This window comes from Thermobia domestica, chromosome 3 (genome assembly GCF_964235325.1).
Source record: "Thermobia domestica chromosome 3, izTheDome1.hap1.1, whole genome shotgun sequence".
NCBI classification, from domain to species: Eukaryota; Metazoa; Arthropoda; class Insecta; order Zygentoma; family Lepismatidae; genus Thermobia; species Thermobia domestica.
Window position 1 is genome coordinate 71,937,125 of NC_137456.1, and position 20,411 is coordinate 71,957,535.

Consider the following 20,411-nt stretch of genomic DNA (forward strand, 5'->3'; position numbering starts at 1 on the left):
TACAGTGTCTTCCAAAAGTCCTGTAAAAAAGTAAAAAGCTATAACTTTGTAACCATTTTATTGTATTTGTACAAAACCTTTAGTGGACTTGCAAGAAAGTCTGAAATTTTGTTTCCAAGCATTTTTTCAACGCCAAACCTCCAGCTGAGCACCATCTACGTCCAAATATTGCTGAAGTCTTTTCGGGAATCCAAGAATGGCATTTCGACGTGCTTCATCCGTAATACTCCCAATCACATCACGTATCTTCTTCCGGAGGTCCTGAACATCTTTCGATTTTTGCTTGTAAACTTTTGTATCATTTTCTTACGAACGATATTGTATAGCGTTGTCATTGGCACTAGCAGCTCCAAGGATCTGCGTTTCAACGATTTCTTTGGACTTCGCAACACGCTTTCCTGCACGGACTGAATCACATCAACACTGGTTGTTGGCCTTCCGCTACGAGGCACTTCCGGTAACTAGGAACTTATCGTACCATCTCTTGATACTTGAACCTGCACGTGGTTGTTTCTGATATTTTTGTCGCAATTTTCTTCTCACCAAAATACTATATTTTAACTCTCGAAACCACGCCACACACTGCGCTTTCTCTTGAGTAGACGTCATCTGTCACGTGATTTGCGGTTATGACGTTAATGTTTTCATCCGCTCATTGTTGCCAACAAAAATTTTAACATTTCCACTAAACATTACAAACAAAATACAAAATTGTAAGTAGTACTTTCAAAGTTACAGCTTTTTACTTTTTTGCAGAACTTTTGGAAGACTCTGTACATAATATTTTAATATTCTACACATGGTTTATATTAGTAAACATACGTGCTTCTTATTTATAAACAAAACCACTTGCTCTTCTACTACAATTACTACATGAAGCAGATGACAGGAATCTTCTTCATCATCTAGTCATGGACAGAAGAGGAACACCAGCGCCATCGCTATCAAAAAGAAGGTATAAAACTGCATGTAACGTCTCTATCGACATCAATTTCGGCTGGTCGATTCCCTTTTCTTAGCTTTCCTGGCTCTGAGAGATCTAACCTAATCCACGCCTCCTAGCTTGCCTGGAACACTGCGGGACACCAACTTCTCTTGCTTGCCTTGAGCTTTGTAGGAATTCCTCCTTTGGCGGCATAAGCCTAGAGACATCTATTTTACCAAAACTACTTAGTGAACTTTGTATTGGTCTTAGAATCACAATTATAGTGACTTTGTGTTATATTGCATATAACAGGAATTTTATAATAAAAGATTGTAGGAGAAAACCGAATCTCGTGTGCTAAACTGCTCTACCTTCTACCTCATAAAAAATTTTATATGGTAAAAGCGTCGGATTCAATCCGGACTGATATATTGTCTCAATCTTTTTTTTTTTTTTTTTTTTTTTTTTTTTTTGTCGCAGACTATACGAAAGTACAGACTTTAGTGTCCTCCTTACAAATTACAAGGCAGTACGTAAAGGCCTTACGACCTTCCTACTGTTTTTTTTCTTTTTTACGTTAATTTTCTGTAAATTAAAAAATTAGTATACTCATAAATGTGCTGCAAACAATATAATTTGTAAGAAGCGTGTTGATACTTCTTCTATATTTATATATACTTCTATATTTATTTTGAAAACAATCTATTTTTCACAATGTTTCAGTTGCAGCATTATAAGATCAATTTACAATGAAGTTCGAAAAACTATATCCATCACTTCTACCTCAATTATTATTATTAGTTCTAGAAGCTACATAGAGCGAGATAGATAGATAGACACACACACACAGAGACAGACAGATAAATACATAAATAGATATAGACAGACAGATAGGCATAGATATAAATCAGAGTTTACCTTCGAACTAGATTCATCTGAACACTTGACCTTCTTCTTCTCCTCATTTGAACTATCACTGGAATGGTTATGCAATGGCGGAGAAGGTACAGGAGAATTCCCTGAATTTGTTGACGTTGGCGTGCCCGCTGTATCGTTGCTGTTATTACTATCCGTTGTCACCGCAGAGGATGGTAACGTGACCTGTTATCAATCAACATTTAATATATTAATTCGACAAGCAACAAGCAAGAATTAAATTTAATGAGTGTAAAGCATTTTTGTGTTTAAAATGAAGGTGACTTTTGTAGAAATACTTTAATTATTTGTGGATAAATATAAAATTACAAAAAATTCAAAGTCAGGTAAGTAGAATACATTATACGTACTTGTTCGCTTGTTTTACTGTACTCTTTATTCCACACTTATTACTAATTTATGTTACTAAATAATGAAGTGTTTGAAAATACATCAACTGTCCCAAATGGAAGTATTGTAAAATCATATTTGTTGCAACTATGAAACAAATAGGTATGAAACAACATTCTTTCCCATTAAATAATTACTGTATTAATTGTAATCGAGCACAAAAAATACTTTAAATAACGTAATATGAACAATATTATGTTTCAGTGAGTGAGCTTCTGACTTCCAGCCTATGGGAATTTAATACTCAAACTTCAAGTAGTACATCTATAACTAGTGGTTGCAATAAATTGATAAGATCAAAGATAGAATCTGTTTCTCGGATGCTGAATCCATATCAAAAAGCCATTCACCGCTATGCCTTACTGTTTTTGTTCCACGGCGATAAAGATTGAAACTGGAAATCGTTAATTTGAACCACTGTTGAACTGAATAGATGCTTAAGGGAGGAGATGGAACCTACTCTTGGCGAGCTCAATCTATTGCAAGAAACTGCTTCTCGGTATCTCTCATCGTTTTTGCTCCACAGAAATCAGTACTGATATCGCTAGTAGTAATTTTCAACCTCTTTCGGTTTTAGTAGAAGAGTTGTGGGTTATAATGGTATGTTCTCTTGAGACCTGAATCGTTTCCAGAAAATCGCTTGCCGCTATCTAATACGAATTTTGTTCTCTGGCGATACATGTTTAAACTAATAATGGTTAATTTCAACCACTCTTGGATTGAATAGAGAGTTACCGGAGGAGATGGAAACTATGAATCAATCGCAAAAGACTACATCTCAATATCTCTTACTGTTATTGCTCTATGATCATCAGGGGGCCGCGGTGGCTCAGTGGTAGAGCGTTCACCTCTGGTGCTTGGGGTCCTGGGTTCGATCCCAGCCTCCCGCCAAGTGAACTTTGTGGTGGACAAACACCGTGTGCGTGGGTTTTCTCGGGGTTCTCCCGTTTCCTCCCACTTTCTTCATTCCACCATTTCATTCATTACTCATCATCACCGTCTCATTTAGCCTAACCGGCATAACCGTGGGACGTAAAACTCAAAGATTTCATTTTTCTATGATCATCAGTATTGAAGCCGGAAGTACTAATAAATTTCAACTACTTTCAGTTTCGGTAGTGTGTTGTGACAATATGCTCTTGAAATACTGAATCGATTGCAGAAAATCACTTGCCGCTATTTATTACTTTTGTTTTATAGCGATAAGTCTTGAAACCTGAAATGGTTAATTTGAACCACTTCTGTTTGAATAGAGGGTAAGGGAACCGAGATAGAACCTATTCTTAAGACAATGAATCGATTGCAAAAAATTACATCTTTCTGCTCTACGAAAATCAGTATGAAACAGAAATATTAAATTTTAACCACTTTCGGTTTTGGTATACTGTTTGGGATAGTCATGGTACGTTGCCTTGAAACGCTAAATCATTTGCCAAAAAAAAAAAAAAAAAAAAAAAAAAAAAAAAAAAAAAAAAAAAAAAAAAAAAAACCGTTTATCGCTATCTGTTACCGTTTTGATTTATGGCGATAAACACTGAAACTGGAAATGACTAATTTGAACCACTTCCAGTTTAAATAGCGAGTTAATGGAGAACATAAAGCCTATTCTTAAGGCTCTAAATCGATTCAAAAAAAAATTTCGATATCTCTTACAGTTTTTCATATGATACATGACGACAAAGCCGTTTAGCGCACGCTGACCATATCGCCACAGGGAAATATTACAGAAAAATAAATCGTTCTAATTCAAATTTCAACTACGACAAATATCGAAGGACGACTCACACAGAGGAGATGAATAAACAAAACATTATATACTGTTCTAATGAAAATCTATGATACACCGACTCCTGTACGACACAAGGGTCTGCAACATGCTATGTTTCGAAATCTATGAGCATATTATCAGTTCTATTTTCATTAACGGAGGAATCAATGTAGCAATCTATCTTTATATGTTAAAGAAGATCATACTGTCCATCACAGTGACTGAACACATGTCTCTTTGAATATGATGATGCGGTACCACATTATGTGCCTGAGTTTTGGTCTAGTTAGAAAAATATCTGACAGAGGACTGGATATCACAATTCGCTGAACGAGTGTCACTTTTGTTTGATTTGGCATTCCTGGAAGTAGATCTTTGGGAATCTGAAATGAGTTTTGTGTACATGTAAATTCGTGATATGAAGAACGATGTGTTATTTGACGCAAAATGCCTACTGTCCTTGGACGTATGTGCGTAAATTTCATGTAATGAATGCCAAGACAATTAGCATGTAAGGATATGGTATCGAACACATTGTGTATCAGCTGAGCTCGTTCGTTTAACTTTCATTAACTACCCTAAACTGTACCAGGAAGATACTGATACTTTCTTGTGTCCTCTCACTGATAAATACAGGAATGCATCTCTCACAGTTCTTTATATTATGTGTGTTATAGTACAATATCAGCGTCTAGATCTCGCTATCTTGCCATTAGCAGCACGGTGAGTGATATCATCTTCTCCAATATTATTCCCTCAACTAGACTGATCTATAAAAAATGAGTAGTTATTTTCATAATGTGCCTAAGAACAAAAACTTTAAATCACTTCTATTGCTCACAAAAGTCTTTAATTATTTTGCGAGACATACCTTTTCCTATGATTTTTCCAATTCTCTCTATAATAGTTTTCTCCACAAATTCTAGCCCAGCAACATATAAAGCATGCACTTATACCCATCGAAAAATAAATAAATAAAATTTTAAAAAAGAATATAAAACGCCACACTGCGTTAAATATGCACCCGTAATAAGCCCCTCTTCCGGTGATATATATTTTACTATATGCTCAGCACCCTTGGTTTTACTGATGAGTGGTACTGGCACTATTTCATGTTACGGTGGTAGTAAGCACTTCCTAGGAATCACTGTTTTATAACAACTGCCTAATTACAGTGCGGTAACTGAAGAAATCAAAACTACATTAACGGTCACTGTCACAACGGCAGTTTTTCTCCATGTTATCAGGTTTCGCTATTCAAGCAAAACCAAGACTTGCCAACCAACCTGTACCATTACTTATCTTCCTTCATAAAACTTCCTGCACTTTCTACCTCACAAAATTATCACAATTCCGATGATAGCTATACCGTCTCAGATCTGATTTACGCATGTGGTAGAAATAAAGGAATTTTGAAGTGGTCATGAATAACGTCATCGTTGTATCGTTGATATGCATCACTTTTTTTCATACCCTTTTGAGGTATGTTGTTAACGACAGCACTACAATATAAATTCAAACTTGTTTTAATACATAAACTAGGTTCGCTCATTACACAACGTAACTATTTGGAAAACAGACAATAGCACCAGTAAATATGGAACTTAATTAAAGAGAATATACATACTCCCGAAAGCTCGATTTCATCCAGTCCGATGATATCATCATAAATATATTCGTTTTCCTCAAAATCAGGATCTTGCGAGGACTCTATATAATATTCTACATCATCCTTGATCCTTCTTATCTAGAAAGAAACAAACATAAACATTGATAATTGCAATAAAAATTAAACAAAGAATATTACATCGGAATGCAGCAATTATGCTACTAATATTAAATTACATTATAGTGTATAATAATAATAATAAAGCGAGGAATCCGGTCAAGAAATACCGTCGGTTAAGGTGACAGTTTCATGCATGAACACAGGCGGAAACGCATTTCAAAAACACTCAAAAAGAATACACGAATCTGGCTGGAAGATGGTTCATAACAAGAGGATGGTATTAGGGTGTAGCGACCCCAAAATAGAGCCTTTGGAAAATCCCAAATATAGTATTCTACAAGTATATAATACTCATTTCAATAGCACGCGTAAGTAGTTGGTGGGCCGCGCTCACTGTAGATCTTGGCTAGCTGGGCGACGGTCATTTGCAGGAGACCAGGTGGAGGTCAGACATTACCTATGTCCCACACTTGTTTCATGGAAGGCCTAGCAGGGCAAAATGAAGGTGCAACGAGCAGAGCATGCTGCGTTGCCCCGGCATATTGCATGTTATCTTGTTGGAATACGGGCTCCCTCAATATGCCAATGACGACGTCACGAATGTGCAATGCACGAATCCCCTGAATTAAAACCACAGATGGGCGGGAATGTATAACTTATTGCCCACCATACCTAATGCCAGATCTTGTATGAAGAGTGCGACTACTTCCTGGTTATCTCTAACCTCTACAGACATGCAAACGGCAATCACTCTATACAGGACAGAAACGTCTCTACTTACCTTCACTCTCCTTGCAACTGCAGTTCGATGATTCTCGATGTGGGGCAAGTGTCATGGTAATCGAGTGAAAATATGCAGACTAGCTTCCAAGAATCGTTCAGTGATTCTGCTGTCACGAGCTATGACTGCACTTGCGATTGTCGTCCTGTCTAAACGATCCTTCTATCCAGGAGTTCTCAGTGTGTGGACTAGGGTGAGCATGTCTGCTCTGAAAACACACAGCCTCACAATATGTACACCACCAATGAACCAATAGCACGTCACAATTTTGGCCAGTGATAATATCCTGTCTTTCCCATTGTGACTATTTGGATACGCACAAAGTCACTTAATTGCACAATACGCATTCAATGGCGTCGTGCTGGCACTGCAGACTATGATCAATACATGCGGACTATGAGAAGCATAAACGTTACGTTCATAATTATCCAAAGATCTTCGAACTACGAGGGTAGTCGGACCATCCTTGACCGGAGAAATCATAAAGCAATGATACAAAAAGTACAATAGTTTAATGCGAGAGATACCTATACATAATTTGGTGACGTACGATCAAGATCGAAGATGGCGAGTTCGCAGCGCTAGCAGATAATTCGGATAAGCGGACAATTCTGTGTCCGGCAAGTATGGAGGTTGAAACAACCAATGCTCCGCGATATTGTTCGACATACACAAAACTGCAGTATGCTATTTGCAGGAAGAGGCCTGGGCTTCTGGCGTCTGGCATTCCCCTTTTAGAGGCCAATGTGAGACCACATTCAGCGGTGACAACACGAAACCATCTTGCCATCCTCGGGATCGCCTTGACCATCCACCGTAGTCTCGCCTCAGACCCACCGACTTCCATGTGTTTCCAGCATTGAAAAAGATTTTCAGTTAAAGTCACTTTGAAACTAGTGACGATAGCTGTGAAAAAGTTTCTCCGTAGGCAAGGCATTTCTTTCCAAAAGCGGTCTTTAAACTTTGCGGTATAACAATTACATCCACATTCTTGGTTATGTGCAAAAATAAAGTGAGGATTGTTCTTTATCTTCATCGCATATTATTTGCTTTGCAGAAATACTTTTGTCCATAGCCGCCTGGGTACTTATTTTTCTACTTACCCTCGTACTATGGTTGAGAATTTCTTTCGAATAGGACGGTGTTACAATGACCTTCAATGCGTTTTCACCTTATATATCGACATATAAGTGGCGTTTCAGTCTATGTTCAGTTGACTGATTCAGTGTACATACAAACTTAATTAGATAATTAACGGAACTAACCCTTACCATCATCAAGAGAGCCATATACAGGGTGTCCAATATACAATGCAACCCGGAGTTTGGGATAGTAGAACTTTTGAACCTGAAGTGATACACGAATAATGGTTATACCAAAATGAAGCCTTGTTCATGCATATATTTTTTTAACTAGGAACCAACGATTGAAATACACTAGGAACCACACAGTGTTGCCAGATGTAACCGAAGGTGTAAATCAACTTTTTGCAAAACATGTAAACTGATTCATAACTCATACGTATGGATGTTCTGTCGTTAATTTTCAGTTTGTTTAGTTGGAATAGCTTGGAAACTATGGAGCAGAAAAAAGAATTTTTCATTACCACCGATAACTAATCGGATGAGGCCTCTGTAAGTGGAACTAGGGAAATCGTAATTTTCATAAATTAACACTGAATTGGCAATCCTGCTGATGTTTCAGTGCATCGAAAGGTGTGTTAAGGATCTGTCTACATTATGCAATTCTGAAAACAATGAAAAACAAACTTTGAAATTATCATGATAAAACGTTTATTTACATGCACCCGGCAACATTGCTATTATCAAAAATGAGTTACCAGCTCTACAGCGGATGCTGGGAGTGTCCCCTGTTTTGATTCAAACACTGGTTCACACGTTTCATCAGGTTGGCAGCAACTTTACGAAGATTAGAAGTGTTAATGTTCTCAATGGCACTGCGAATGTTCGTTTCCAGGTCTTGAATAGTTCGAGAATTGTTCTTGTATACCTCTTGCTTTAAATAGCCCCATAGAAATGAAAAGCAGTGTTGCCGGGTGCATGTAAGTAAAAATTTTATCATGATAATTTCAAAGTTTCTTTTTCATTGTTTTCAGGAATTGCATATTGTAGACACATCTTTAATACACCTTTTGATGCACTGAAACATCAGCAGGGTTGCCATTCAGTGTTAATTTATGAAAATTACGATTTCCCTAGTTCCCCCTTACAGAGGCCTCATCCGATTAGTTATCGGTGGAAATGAAAAATTATATTTTCTGCTCCATAGTTTCCAAGCTACTCCAACTAAACAAACTGAAAATTAACGACAGAACATCCATACGTATGAATTATGAATCAATTTACATGTTTTGCAAAAACAATTGATTTATACCTTCGGTTATATCTGGCAATACTGTGTTGTTCCTAGTGTACTTCAATCGTTGCTTCCTAATTTAAAAATATATGCATGAACAAGGCTTCATTTTGGTATAACCATTATTTGTGTATCACTTCAGATTCAAAAGTTCTACTATCCCCAACTCCGGGTTGCATTGTATATTGGACACCCTGTATAAAAACAATGAAAAATTATAAATAATGTATCATCTTAACCAGTCTCTATATCATCTTAACTAAATATATTCCCATTTTTTCCACAGAGAAGTATTTTTATGCATGGTCCTCAAACAGGGTTCCCAATTACGAGGGCCACTCCATATATTTTGCAATACGCAAGTACTATAAAAGATAAAGCAATGATTTTTTTCTCGTTACAGTGAGACATCTGGAGTACTGAAAACATACGGAACTGCACGGTTTAATCTATGAGTCTATGAGCTTTGTGTAAGAGTGACATTTGTGATCAAAAGTGTGGTTGGAATGGAGCTTTCACGCGAAGCATTTCGAGCCATGATTTACTATGATTTTCGCGTTGGCCTAAATGAGAAAGACTGGCACTAAAGATTGAGGTCAGTCGCTCATTGGAGTTTCGGATACCACTCCATCATATACAACAGTGTTTAGATGGTACAGACTTTTAAAAGGGTTGGAGGTCTTTGCAAGATGAAGCCAGTGAAGGGAGACCTCGTGTTCAACAACGCCGGCTTTAATGGGTATGGTCTCTAAAGTACAAAATGTAGCTATGCGATGATGGAGGAGGCATTTGGCATTGGATCCTCGTCAGTGCACACAATTTTACACTGAAAAAGTTAGTTTCTTGGTGGGTTCCCCATAAAGTGTCTGACTTCCAGAAATGAGAAGGTCAGAATTGCTCGTAAAACCCTGGATATGTTAAATCAAGGTGGACACCGGCTGATTTTTAAAATTGTGAGAGGTGATGAAACCTACATCCCATTTTATGGCTGATCACTCGTCAGGAAAGTCTTGCATGGATGACCCGACGCCAACCACTGTAAAGAACAGCGAGCGATGAAGTAATGTACGCTATGTTCTTCCGAAGCAGTGGTCTCGTCGTAGCTATTAGGTTACAGTTACAATAAGTCGAGTACAGCAAACAAGTACACAACAGTCTGTTTTCCCCACGAAATGTTCTTCCAAAGCAGTGGTCTCGTCGCAGCTGTTAGGTTACAGAACAGAAGCCGATTACAGCAAACTGGTACACAACAGTCTGTTTACCACAAGTTCTTTGTTCCTTGAAAATCCGAGGTTTACTCTTCCACCACGACAATGCCTCCTCGCACACTGCAAAGCAATTAGTGGAGTATCTCCAGGCTCATCATGTTAAAACACTTCCGCATCCCCTATATTCCCCTGATTTGGCTATGTGTAACTTCTGGCTCTTCTTTGACCTTAAAAAGCACTTGCGGGGACGTCGTTTTCACACGGAAGACGAAACTGAAGGGTCGATCATGGAGTTTTCTACAGTAGAGCCATTCGATTTATGGCAGGAAAGATTAAACAAGTATACTGCTGCTGCTAGAAATTACTTTGAACACATGAAAAAAAGTTAGTTCATAGGACGTATAGTTCTGTTGTATTTCAGAACTTTTATTAGAGTGACCCTCGTATTTGGCGACCACAAATTCTCTTGGCATTTCTAGATTTTCCAGACTCACAAGCAGGTGTACATTTACTCATTTGACAGACAGCACATGTATGTAGTGTGCAGGTAGGGAAATTTTGCAAAACTAATTATTTTATAAAATATTCCCTACCAAATAGAAGAGAAACGAGTTCTGAGAAGTAAAAATCAGTACTTAAAATTCCCCGATTTTTCCCGGTGTTTTAAGATTTTCATGAAATTTCCCGACTTCTCTAAGACTTTTTATGAGTAAGCTGAATTCCCTGACTTTTCCACGTTCTCGGTTTCTAAGGTCGGCGGGAACCGTGTCAAATAGTTAAACATATAAAATGTATGACTGGTAAAAAAAATATATTCGTTGATTCCTAATTTTTAACAATGAAAATGATATATTTTGTGGCAAATCTGTCACACTGATTAAGAAAAAAAAAAAAAAAAAAAAAAAAAAAAAAAAAAAAAAACAGGCACTTTTAAATTGCTAAAATTCTAAATTTTTTCATTCGTCAATCATAAGAGGTTCAAAATAACCACTACAATTTTTAAAATTACCGAACTTAACAAAACGATAGGCAGAGTACTTTTTGTACGTACCTGACCGACTTCAACTGACATATTATCTAACATTCTCAACAACGTTTCCAATTTTCGTATGTGATACCGATGTTTTTCTAATTTTGACTTCAGTTCTTCTATTCTGTCTTGCTTATCCTTGTCTAACCTTTTCTTTTTACCTGCCATTAGTGACTCAATTTCAGACTCAAACTGGTCAACCTGAAAAAAGGAAACTCTATTATATGTTGAATCACAAACAAAACTCTTGGTGGTTAAATTCTTTACATATACAAGTATTACTATCTAAACTAAAATGAATGAAGGTAAGATGAATGAATGGAAGATTACACATATCAGAAAAACTATCATTTGGAAGAAAAATTTAGGTTTAATAATTTCTATCTATTGCTCTTATAGAATTAAATTGACGCAGCGCTCTCTACACGCAATTGCAGAATATGTAACACAATAAATTCAAAAGAAGTGTCCACGAATTGAGAAAATTGCTCCGAAACACACAATATACTGAACACAACAACGCAATATAAACTTGCGTCCACGCTGGTGCTTCGCTGATGCGGGTTTTCCGGAACACTCGTAGGCAGTCATCATCTTCGAGACTGTCTCTGGATACATCGTCACGGAAGTTCTCACCATACGCGCACCCAAAATTTGCCCTCCTTTAAATGGGCAGGTTGTATTCCTCACAGGATGCGCCAGTGACCACCTACCATTCAGACGCAAATCGTGTTTGAAATGGCAACCTTTTTTGTACCAGGTGTCTCCATATATTTGATGACCATCTCCCATATAACTACACTCACTGGACAAAAAATTAGTCACCCTTGTGCAGAAGGAGAAATGAATCGTAAAGCCTGTACAGATGGCGCAGCAGTCGAGCCACGTGCACAACTGTGCGCGTACTGCCTCTACGGAACCATAAGGCAGCTTTAGTCAGTGAGACAAGTGTATTGCAAGTAGACAGTGTCCGTCAAAATGGGTAAAAGTAACGATGTAACAGAGTGGCAAAACAGGGGCAATCGTGTTTGGCCGTGCCCATGGCCATACGGCGAGGGAAGTTGCTGGATTTGTTGGTGTTTCGCAGCGAACTGTTCAACGCGTGTACAAGCAGTGGTGTCATACACGTGGCCACGAAACACGGCGTCAGAATTGTGGTCGGAAGAAGATCATGACTGAAAGGGACCGGAGACGCGTTTCTCGGCTTGTGAATGAAAATCGGTTCCAAACCCGACAGGAATTGCTGCAGACAGTGAATGCAGGTCCATCCCAACCTGTTAGCGAAAGAACATTACGACGGGAACTGCATGCATTGAACATTTGGAGTCGGGCACCTCGCAAGGGGCCATTGCTCACACAGGCACATAAAGCTGCGCGTCTTCAATGGGCCAGAAATCACCAAACGTGGACAGTAGCTGACTGGCGGGAGGTAATGTGGTCTGACGAATCACGTTTTTGCTTGTATTCCAATGACGCACGTCGTCGAGTGCACCGAAGGCCACATGAAGCACTTCATCCTGAATGTGTGCAAGGGCATGTTTAAGCCGGTGGGGGGTCTGTGATGTTTTGGGGGTATTTTTCTTATCACGAATTGGGCCCACTTACTGAGGTCACCACTACAATGAACCAGCATGTGTATTTGCACATTCTGGATGAGCAAGTGTTGCCTTTCAGTCAACATCTTCATGATAAGTATGCTGTGGAGACTCCTATTTTTCAAGACAACAACAGCAAAGTTCATAGGGCTGGAACAATTTGTGCGTGGTATGATGAACACTCCCGAACCCTATTCCATCTAGATTGGCCTGCAAAGTCACCAGACTTGGACCCCATCGAGAATCTGTGGGACATGTTGGAAGAGCGGGTAAAACGTCGAAATCGGCATCCACGCAGTTTCGCGGATTTGCGCGATCAAATCCTGAACGAGTGGCTTCAACTGGATGAGACATACCTGCAAAACCTTGTGGACTCGCTTCCAAACTGAATCCAGGCAGTTACCAAAGCCAGAGGTGGTATTACACGCTATTAATTACTGCTGTTCACGAATTCTTGAGGGGTGACTAATTTTTTGTCCGGTGAGTGTAGTTATATTATATACTGTCACAAGTTTGAATGTGAATAACATAGAGTACTAACACCAAGGCAATTTATTTTGGTCATGTTTTACAGTGGTATGTTGTATACCTGACGCATGAATCATTTTTCGAAATATCCCCCTTGGCCTTGATGCAGGCACAAAGTCTGTCCGGCCACTAGTCAATGGCATTACGCACCACGTTCATGGGAAAATTGTTCACTGCTCGGGTGAACATTGTTTTAGCCTGTCGACAGATGGATGCCATTTATGACAGACCTTTGCTTGAAGTACTGCCCAAAGTTTGTAATCCAACGGGTTAAGGTCCGGGCTGCTAAAGGCCAATCAGCGGTAGAAATGAAATCGGGGACGTTCCGTGCCAGCCAGTTCTGGGTTGTTTTCGCTTTGTGGCCTGGAGTGGAATCCTGCTGGAAGGTCCACCTTTCTCCAGGGAACATGGTAGCAGACAGTGATTTCACTATAGGTGTTAGCACTGTGTCCTGGTACACCTTGGCAGATGTTTTAACACCTTGTTCGCAAAAATGCAGCTGGGGTTGTGCCTGAGTAGCTTACTTCCCACCAAAACATCATCGAGGCAGGATGATGTGCCCTCTGAACCCTTGAAGCTGCCTTAATAGCTGCAGTAGATGACGTGGCATACACACGGTCATTTTGGGAGTTGTAGGCCTGCTCAATTGTGAACACCTTTTCGTCAGTGAACAGAATCTTTCTATGTAGATTGTTGGCGTAACGCCGCAACAGACCCTTTGATTTAAGGACTCTCTGCGACATTAATGTTTGGGTCAGAAAGTGACCAGTCCGCCTCTTATACGCCCGTAGATGTAGGTCACTCCTGAGCACACGAGACATGGAATTACTGCTGATGTTCATCCCAGCAGCAGCCATCACACTTTGTGTTCAAACAGGAATTCTTCCAATTCTTGCTGCAACTGCTTTCTGGACCTGTGGGGTTCGTACCGGTCGTGGTCTGCCACTCCTTGCGCGGTCAGCTACTGTTCCAATCTCGGTGTATCGCTGTGTGGCGCGATACACGAATCTCTTGCTGATTTGTGGGGTTTTCAGGAGGTTGAAAATCTCACCTACTGTCTTCCCGACCTTGTGTAGTGCAATAACTGCTACACGATTTTCGTAATCGCCCCACTCCATCAGAACTCAGTACAATATCAACGTATGTCATGAACAGTCACACGCTACATGCATCTTGCGCTTTATACACAGATGGGAGCACTCTGCCACTCCGGATGCCTACAGTGCTACTTCAAACTTTGTGACAGTATTTATGATATATATATAATCTTATGCCAATACAGTAATAACTGACATACTCATGCATAACCCTGCAGCATGCTGTTCATAGATATAATCACAAATTTTAATGGTCTGAAATTGTGCAATTTTTATCTGTAGGAAGTGTCCCTAATATGATGTAACTTAGTCTCTCGTCTCCTCCCCCATTCTCACTACAACATTTATTTCACCATCATTTACTTTTGTTAATCATCCGTCTCGTTCAGCTTAAAAGGGCATAGCATGGAACGGAAAACTAGAAATTATATTTAAACATGTTACACTTTATGTTATTGGTTGAACTGAAGTTCAGGGTCATTTTGAGCCCCGGGGCTATATGAGACATGCGCCTACGGTTTAAAGTAAGATCAGAACTATGAGCTCCCACCTGGAATCGAACCTGAAACTCCCGCGGCGAAGACGTGTATATCAAACCATATAGCCACGAGGGAGCTCGTTACACTTTACGTACCTTATCATATACAGGGTGTTTCAAAACAACACCGACAACGTTTGGGAGGTGATTCCTGACACCATTCTAAGGCAAAAAGCATAGACCAACCTGGGTGCACAAATACTTCCTTTTGAAGTTATAGGCTGCCAAAAACATGAAAAAAAGAAAGAAAAGAAAAAAATTTAGAGGTCCATAGCTCCAAACCTATAGGACCTACAACAGTCAGATCAAGACTTCACTTAAGAACTAGTATATGCCCTATCCAAATATTCAAGTTTCAGAATCCTGCGGTACTTCCGCAACAACTTTTATAGAGGTAGTTGGTGAGTATTTCAGGTTACATGCGGGTAGTCAAATTCCCTCTATAAAAAGTGTTGCGTGAGTACCTTTGGATTCTGAAACGTATTTTTGGATAGCTCACATATTAGTTCCTAAGTGAAGTCTTGACACGATTATGGTAGGTCCTATAGTTTTGGAGCTACGGGCCTTTGAAGATTATTTTTTCATGTTTACGGCAGCCTATAACTTTGAAAGGAAGCGTTTGTGCACCCAGATTGGTTAACACTTTTTGTCTTACCTTGGTGTCAGGAATCACCTCCCAAACGTTGTCGGTGTTGTTTTGAAACACCCTGTATATTACATCACTACAGAATGATTCGGTGCAACGCAAGATAAATGAAATTCTTGTGAAGCAAACACAATGAATAAACTTAAGAAAATGAGTACCTGAAGATTCAAGGCATCAATGGAAGAAGCAAGCCACGCACTCATCTCCTCTCTCTCCTTTTGCGCAGGATCCATCTTCTGTGCTGCTCCCAAACCTTCTTTGGAATAGGCTTTGGTTTTTGTCTCTCTTTCCACAACCTTGAACCTTTCCATTTGCTAACGAAGAAAAGTATGTCGTTATTAAGAAAATTCTGATCCACTGATTTCCAACAAAAATGACAGACCCAGCACAGTCAATTTACAAGAAAACAACATACATTATTCCGAGCTATCATCAAAGAGTACTTATCTTGTATTACAAAATAATTATGAAATAATAGTGATTGAAGAGAATTTATATTAAAATAATTATTTTAGGTACAAAAGAACCTAACTACAGTACTTTCACATATATTGAAAAAATAACTAAGTCTAATCTGTCACAAAGGAACAGTTTTGAAGTTGCAGAAGAGAAGTATTTCGTAACTAACATATAACAACAGGTAGTATAAAAAGTATTAAGCCTTTTGCGCATGATATGGCGTTAGTTTCCCAAATCTCAAGGTATGAGTTGCAGCGGGTCAGGTCTAACGTCATTCAACAGCTACCAGTCGAAGCTAGTACATGTGCAAAAAATGTTGGAATTCTAACAATCATATGTAAGGTACTGAAGGTAAGTGAACTTTCAGCAAAACTGCGCTACATTTCACAATTTTATTTCGATAAAGATGCAAATGCTGCACAGGCTCGTGAGGAAATCTGTGCTGTTTATAGGCAATATACTTTATTAAAAAAAGCAACCAAAAGATGCTTCAGTCGCTTTCGCTCTGTAAATGTCCATGTGGAGGATCAATTACAAAGTTATTCTGGTAACCGTTGGACAAGACCGGCATGTAAGCAGTCATGATATCGCCAATCCCAAACATTCATTACCAAAGTGTTAAATAATTTGGAGAAAGATGACTACAAAAAGAATCCCGACATCTGGGTGCCAGATAAACTGCCCCAAAAATATTTACAAAAATACCCATCTCCGAATCTCCACTGAAACATAATGAACTCCAGCCATTACGATTATTACGAGTGATGAAAAGTGGTGCAAAAAGGATCGTGGTCGAAGCGGGAAGAAGTTTCACCGTCTGTGCTCCTGTTAGACGCCCGGGAAGGTTATGCTGTGAGTTTGGTGGGATTGGAATGGCATCGTGTATCACGAACTGCTCCCGTCGGGCAGAACGATAGCCTTGGCGATAGATATACTGCCTTGCAATTCAAAAAAACGGCCGGAACCGGTCAACAGAGAGAGTGTGATATACAGCGCTGACAACGCGAAACCGCATACATCTTTAATGACTCGTCAAATTTTGAGTATTTAACTGGTAAGTTTTAATGCTTCCATCGCATAATCCGGACTGGTACCATCAGACTATTATTTGTTTCGGTCTTGGCAGAATCTCCTGAATGGTGTTTAGTTTCGAAAGAAGCATGTAAGAAACTGTTAAAAGTTTTTGACCAGAAACCACACAGAAGTTCCACAGTAACGGGATTATAGTATTACCAGGAAAAAAAAAAAATATCAGATGGTCATCAAACAACACGCTGTATATGTGATTTCATAATGTTATTTTCAAATCACAATAAATGTATTCTCAATTTTGACCTTCAAAGGCTCAATACGTTTTAGAAAACCTGATATACACGTATAATACTATACTGCGGGAAATATTACTTTGGTACTAATAGCTTCCACTGTCTACACGATACTGAAATGGCATGAGTTTGTCTACACAATAGTGGAACGCACCAGCGGTTTAAGAAGGATGTACAGTGATAAAAGGCGAACGTAGCCGAAACATTAGTAAAAGTATATTAACGTCCCGTGTAACAGTGCTTTATTACATGGAAGGAGATTGTTAGTACCAAAGAAAACGTCTCCCACCGTATACCATGTAAACTGAACTGAAAATAGCGTTTTGTATTCTAATACATTTTGCATTACGTTAAGTATAGGACTGTTTAGTAAGTTCAGAAAAGACATCCAATCAAACTCATACATCAATATCATGCTCACGTAAACAGAAGCAGTTTTTCTCCTCGATACATACCACCGTCTTGTGAAAGGAAAGTTTTGTACAGTAGTTACCAAGTGTTTTCTCATGAATAATTTTCTTTTGCCAATAACAAATGAATGCATGGACCCTTCTAAATACATTTTCTTCGACCATGTACAGAAAAGTGCGTACTTTCTACGTCGAAGAAAAATAAACTCAGACTGATTCGAGAGTTCCAGTTATGCACAAAATCGGAAGGACAGTACAAACTTTTGTGGGTAGCTGTATAAACATAGTTAATACAATTAAAAGGAATGCAGTTTTAATTTTCTTTACAAAAGGTGATCTACTCTAAATTATACATACAAAATCCAATTGATCGACTGCGCTAATTCATTATCTAATTTTATTCACACACTACACTAACACAATATTTGAACACATCATAGTATTGTTCTATAGTTTTCATTAACTATCTTATCTAGCATCGTTATCTGTATTTCTGAGCGACTAAAATTAAATGAAAGAGTCATGATCCAAACACAGTTGCACTTGTTTTTTTTAAAAACTAGTGGTGGTCAAAACCAAGATACAAGTCTCTACTGTACTAATTATTTCAATTCTAGAATTAATTCTAAAATCTTGTGCACAAACATAAAATAATACATACTACATGCATGTGAAAATATATATTTATATAAAATGTATAAAGTAAATAGTGAGAAGATTATTTGTTGCGCAAGCAATAAAAAACGAATGAAATATTGTGCTTACTGTTTCTATCAACTTCCTATACTCGAGCAAAGTGCTCTTATCCTTGATTTCACCTGACGCAATCCACGATTTAATTTGGTCTCGCAGCCTTTGCAACTTTTTAATCTCCTTCTTGAGATCAGCCTCATATTTCTCTTTTTGGTTGCTATTTGTTGCATTATGCACTTTTTGCCAGATGTCCTCAAATGTTTCTACGCCTTCAGTTACCTTTTTTAGACATCTGTCGATCTCTCCTGAAACAAAATAAAAATACTTGTAATATTCACAGCAATCCACTGAACGAACACACAGTTTGAGGAATTATTATTTTTTAAAGTTTTACAATAGTTATGATTTCTACTGCTGCTTTCGCTCATTTCCAACTACCAAATGACATGATGCTATAGTCTACTTTAATATTAGTTTATTGCCTTTGATCTTTTAGTCACGAAGTCAAACTGGAAAACATCACAACGTGTATATCTTATAATCTGAATATATGAATGTAAAACTCTTGTGACAAAACCACAATATATGGCAATCTTCATTAGGGTTTTGGACATTGACGAAGTCAAAAGCAGTAACTTTAAATGGATTAATTTATCAAGTAAAGCACTCACTCGCTTAACAAGAAAATTCTTCTAAAACATACGTAAGAAATAAGGAAAAGTGTATCTCGAACTACGTGAGAGTTCTAGTTCATTCAATATTGTGGACAATTATACCGATTTCAAGATACATTTCAAAACGACAAAATAGTATTACGGATAGTGTAATTACTGTAGCATTCTTATTCACTAGTTCTCGTCCTACTTTAACGTGTCCTTACTATCTAAACTGCAGCGAATAACTAAAGAATATCAAACTTTCGATGCCACAAAGTGAAATCTAAGAAAAATACTAACTGACGGATGATCAGGCCATAATTACCCAGTTCTCATATATGAGGTATCCTCAATCTTATTTTTGATCTATCTCTCCAATCAAATCTTATTTCCAGTTTTCCGTATAATCTACAACTAAAAAAAGAAAAGAAAATTGGTCATCGTACTCCCGTTCTAGTGACTTAGTGACCCACCTACCTACATTACGATAAGTAAGCTCATGTCTTCGGGCAAAACACTTAGGTTAAAACAGTTTAAAACACCAAAAAACATCCACACACACACCTTAAATTTCGCCTGAAACAATAGCATACAAGATGGAACCACCAATTGTTGACGCGCTGGAACTAGTGAGTGTAATCACTTCCCTTTCCAAATTACGAACACACTGTAACTGATTTAAATCTTTACATAAACGTTTTCTATCTATTTAAGTGTAATTATTCATCTATTTATATGTAGTAAATTCATATTATTATAAAACATAAGAAATAGAATCACATGAAATATCCAATCATCGCTGCCCGATAAAGAGGACCAAGTTTTCCTTAAAATATTGCAGATATTATTTATAAATATCGATCCTCAGGGTACACGGAAGGTTGTTCGGTTTGTATCGAACCGAATTAGGAACGATATTACGCTAGAACGGATCATTCACTGTCGAGAGCAGTAGCGTGTCGTCAAATAGCGCCTAACTTAAACTATTACTGAGAAGAGTACGTCATGGCCCTTTGCATACTTGTTTTTCCTATATGTATAGTGAAACAATGTCGAGAGACTGAGTTAACCCTAGGAGTAACTCCTGCGAAAGCTACTGTTGCCTGCTACATGAATCAGAAGCCGTGACGAAACAGTTGCCCACGACAAGCACCAGGAAGAGAGCTGCAAGGAAAGTGCCATCTTTAGTGCTGTAAGGAACCTGCCAATTGGCGTGCCAGGAAACCCAGACTCAACGTGTGATGGGCTTGTCAGTAATTCCATTTGGCACCTTCATCTGCGAACATAGTTATTCGCAAAAGACTCCGGATGACGTGTCCAT

General features: G+C 38.4%; 1 protein-coding gene across 3 annotated transcripts in view; it reads right to left on the minus strand.

Moving 5' to 3' along the window:
• Positions 1-20,411, minus strand: part of Not3 (CCR4-associated factor Not3) — a 79,418-nt gene that overhangs the window by 39,678 nt on the left and 19,329 nt on the right. For 2 of the 3 annotated variants that reach the window (XM_081751089.1, XM_081751091.1), the window contains exons 2-6: positions 18,507-18,739; positions 15,706-15,861; positions 11,165-11,344; positions 5,647-5,766; positions 1,844-2,026 (exon numbers count right to left, since the gene is read on the minus strand). In XM_081751089.1, coding sequence (XP_081607215.1) covers positions 1,844-2,026; positions 5,647-5,766; positions 11,165-11,344; positions 15,706-15,861; positions 18,507-18,739 — 872 coding nt within the window. The remainder of the gene's footprint in view (positions 1-1,843; positions 2,027-5,646; positions 5,767-11,164; positions 11,345-15,705; positions 15,862-18,506; positions 18,740-20,411) is intronic. The other variant, XM_081751090.1, reaches the window with a different exon arrangement.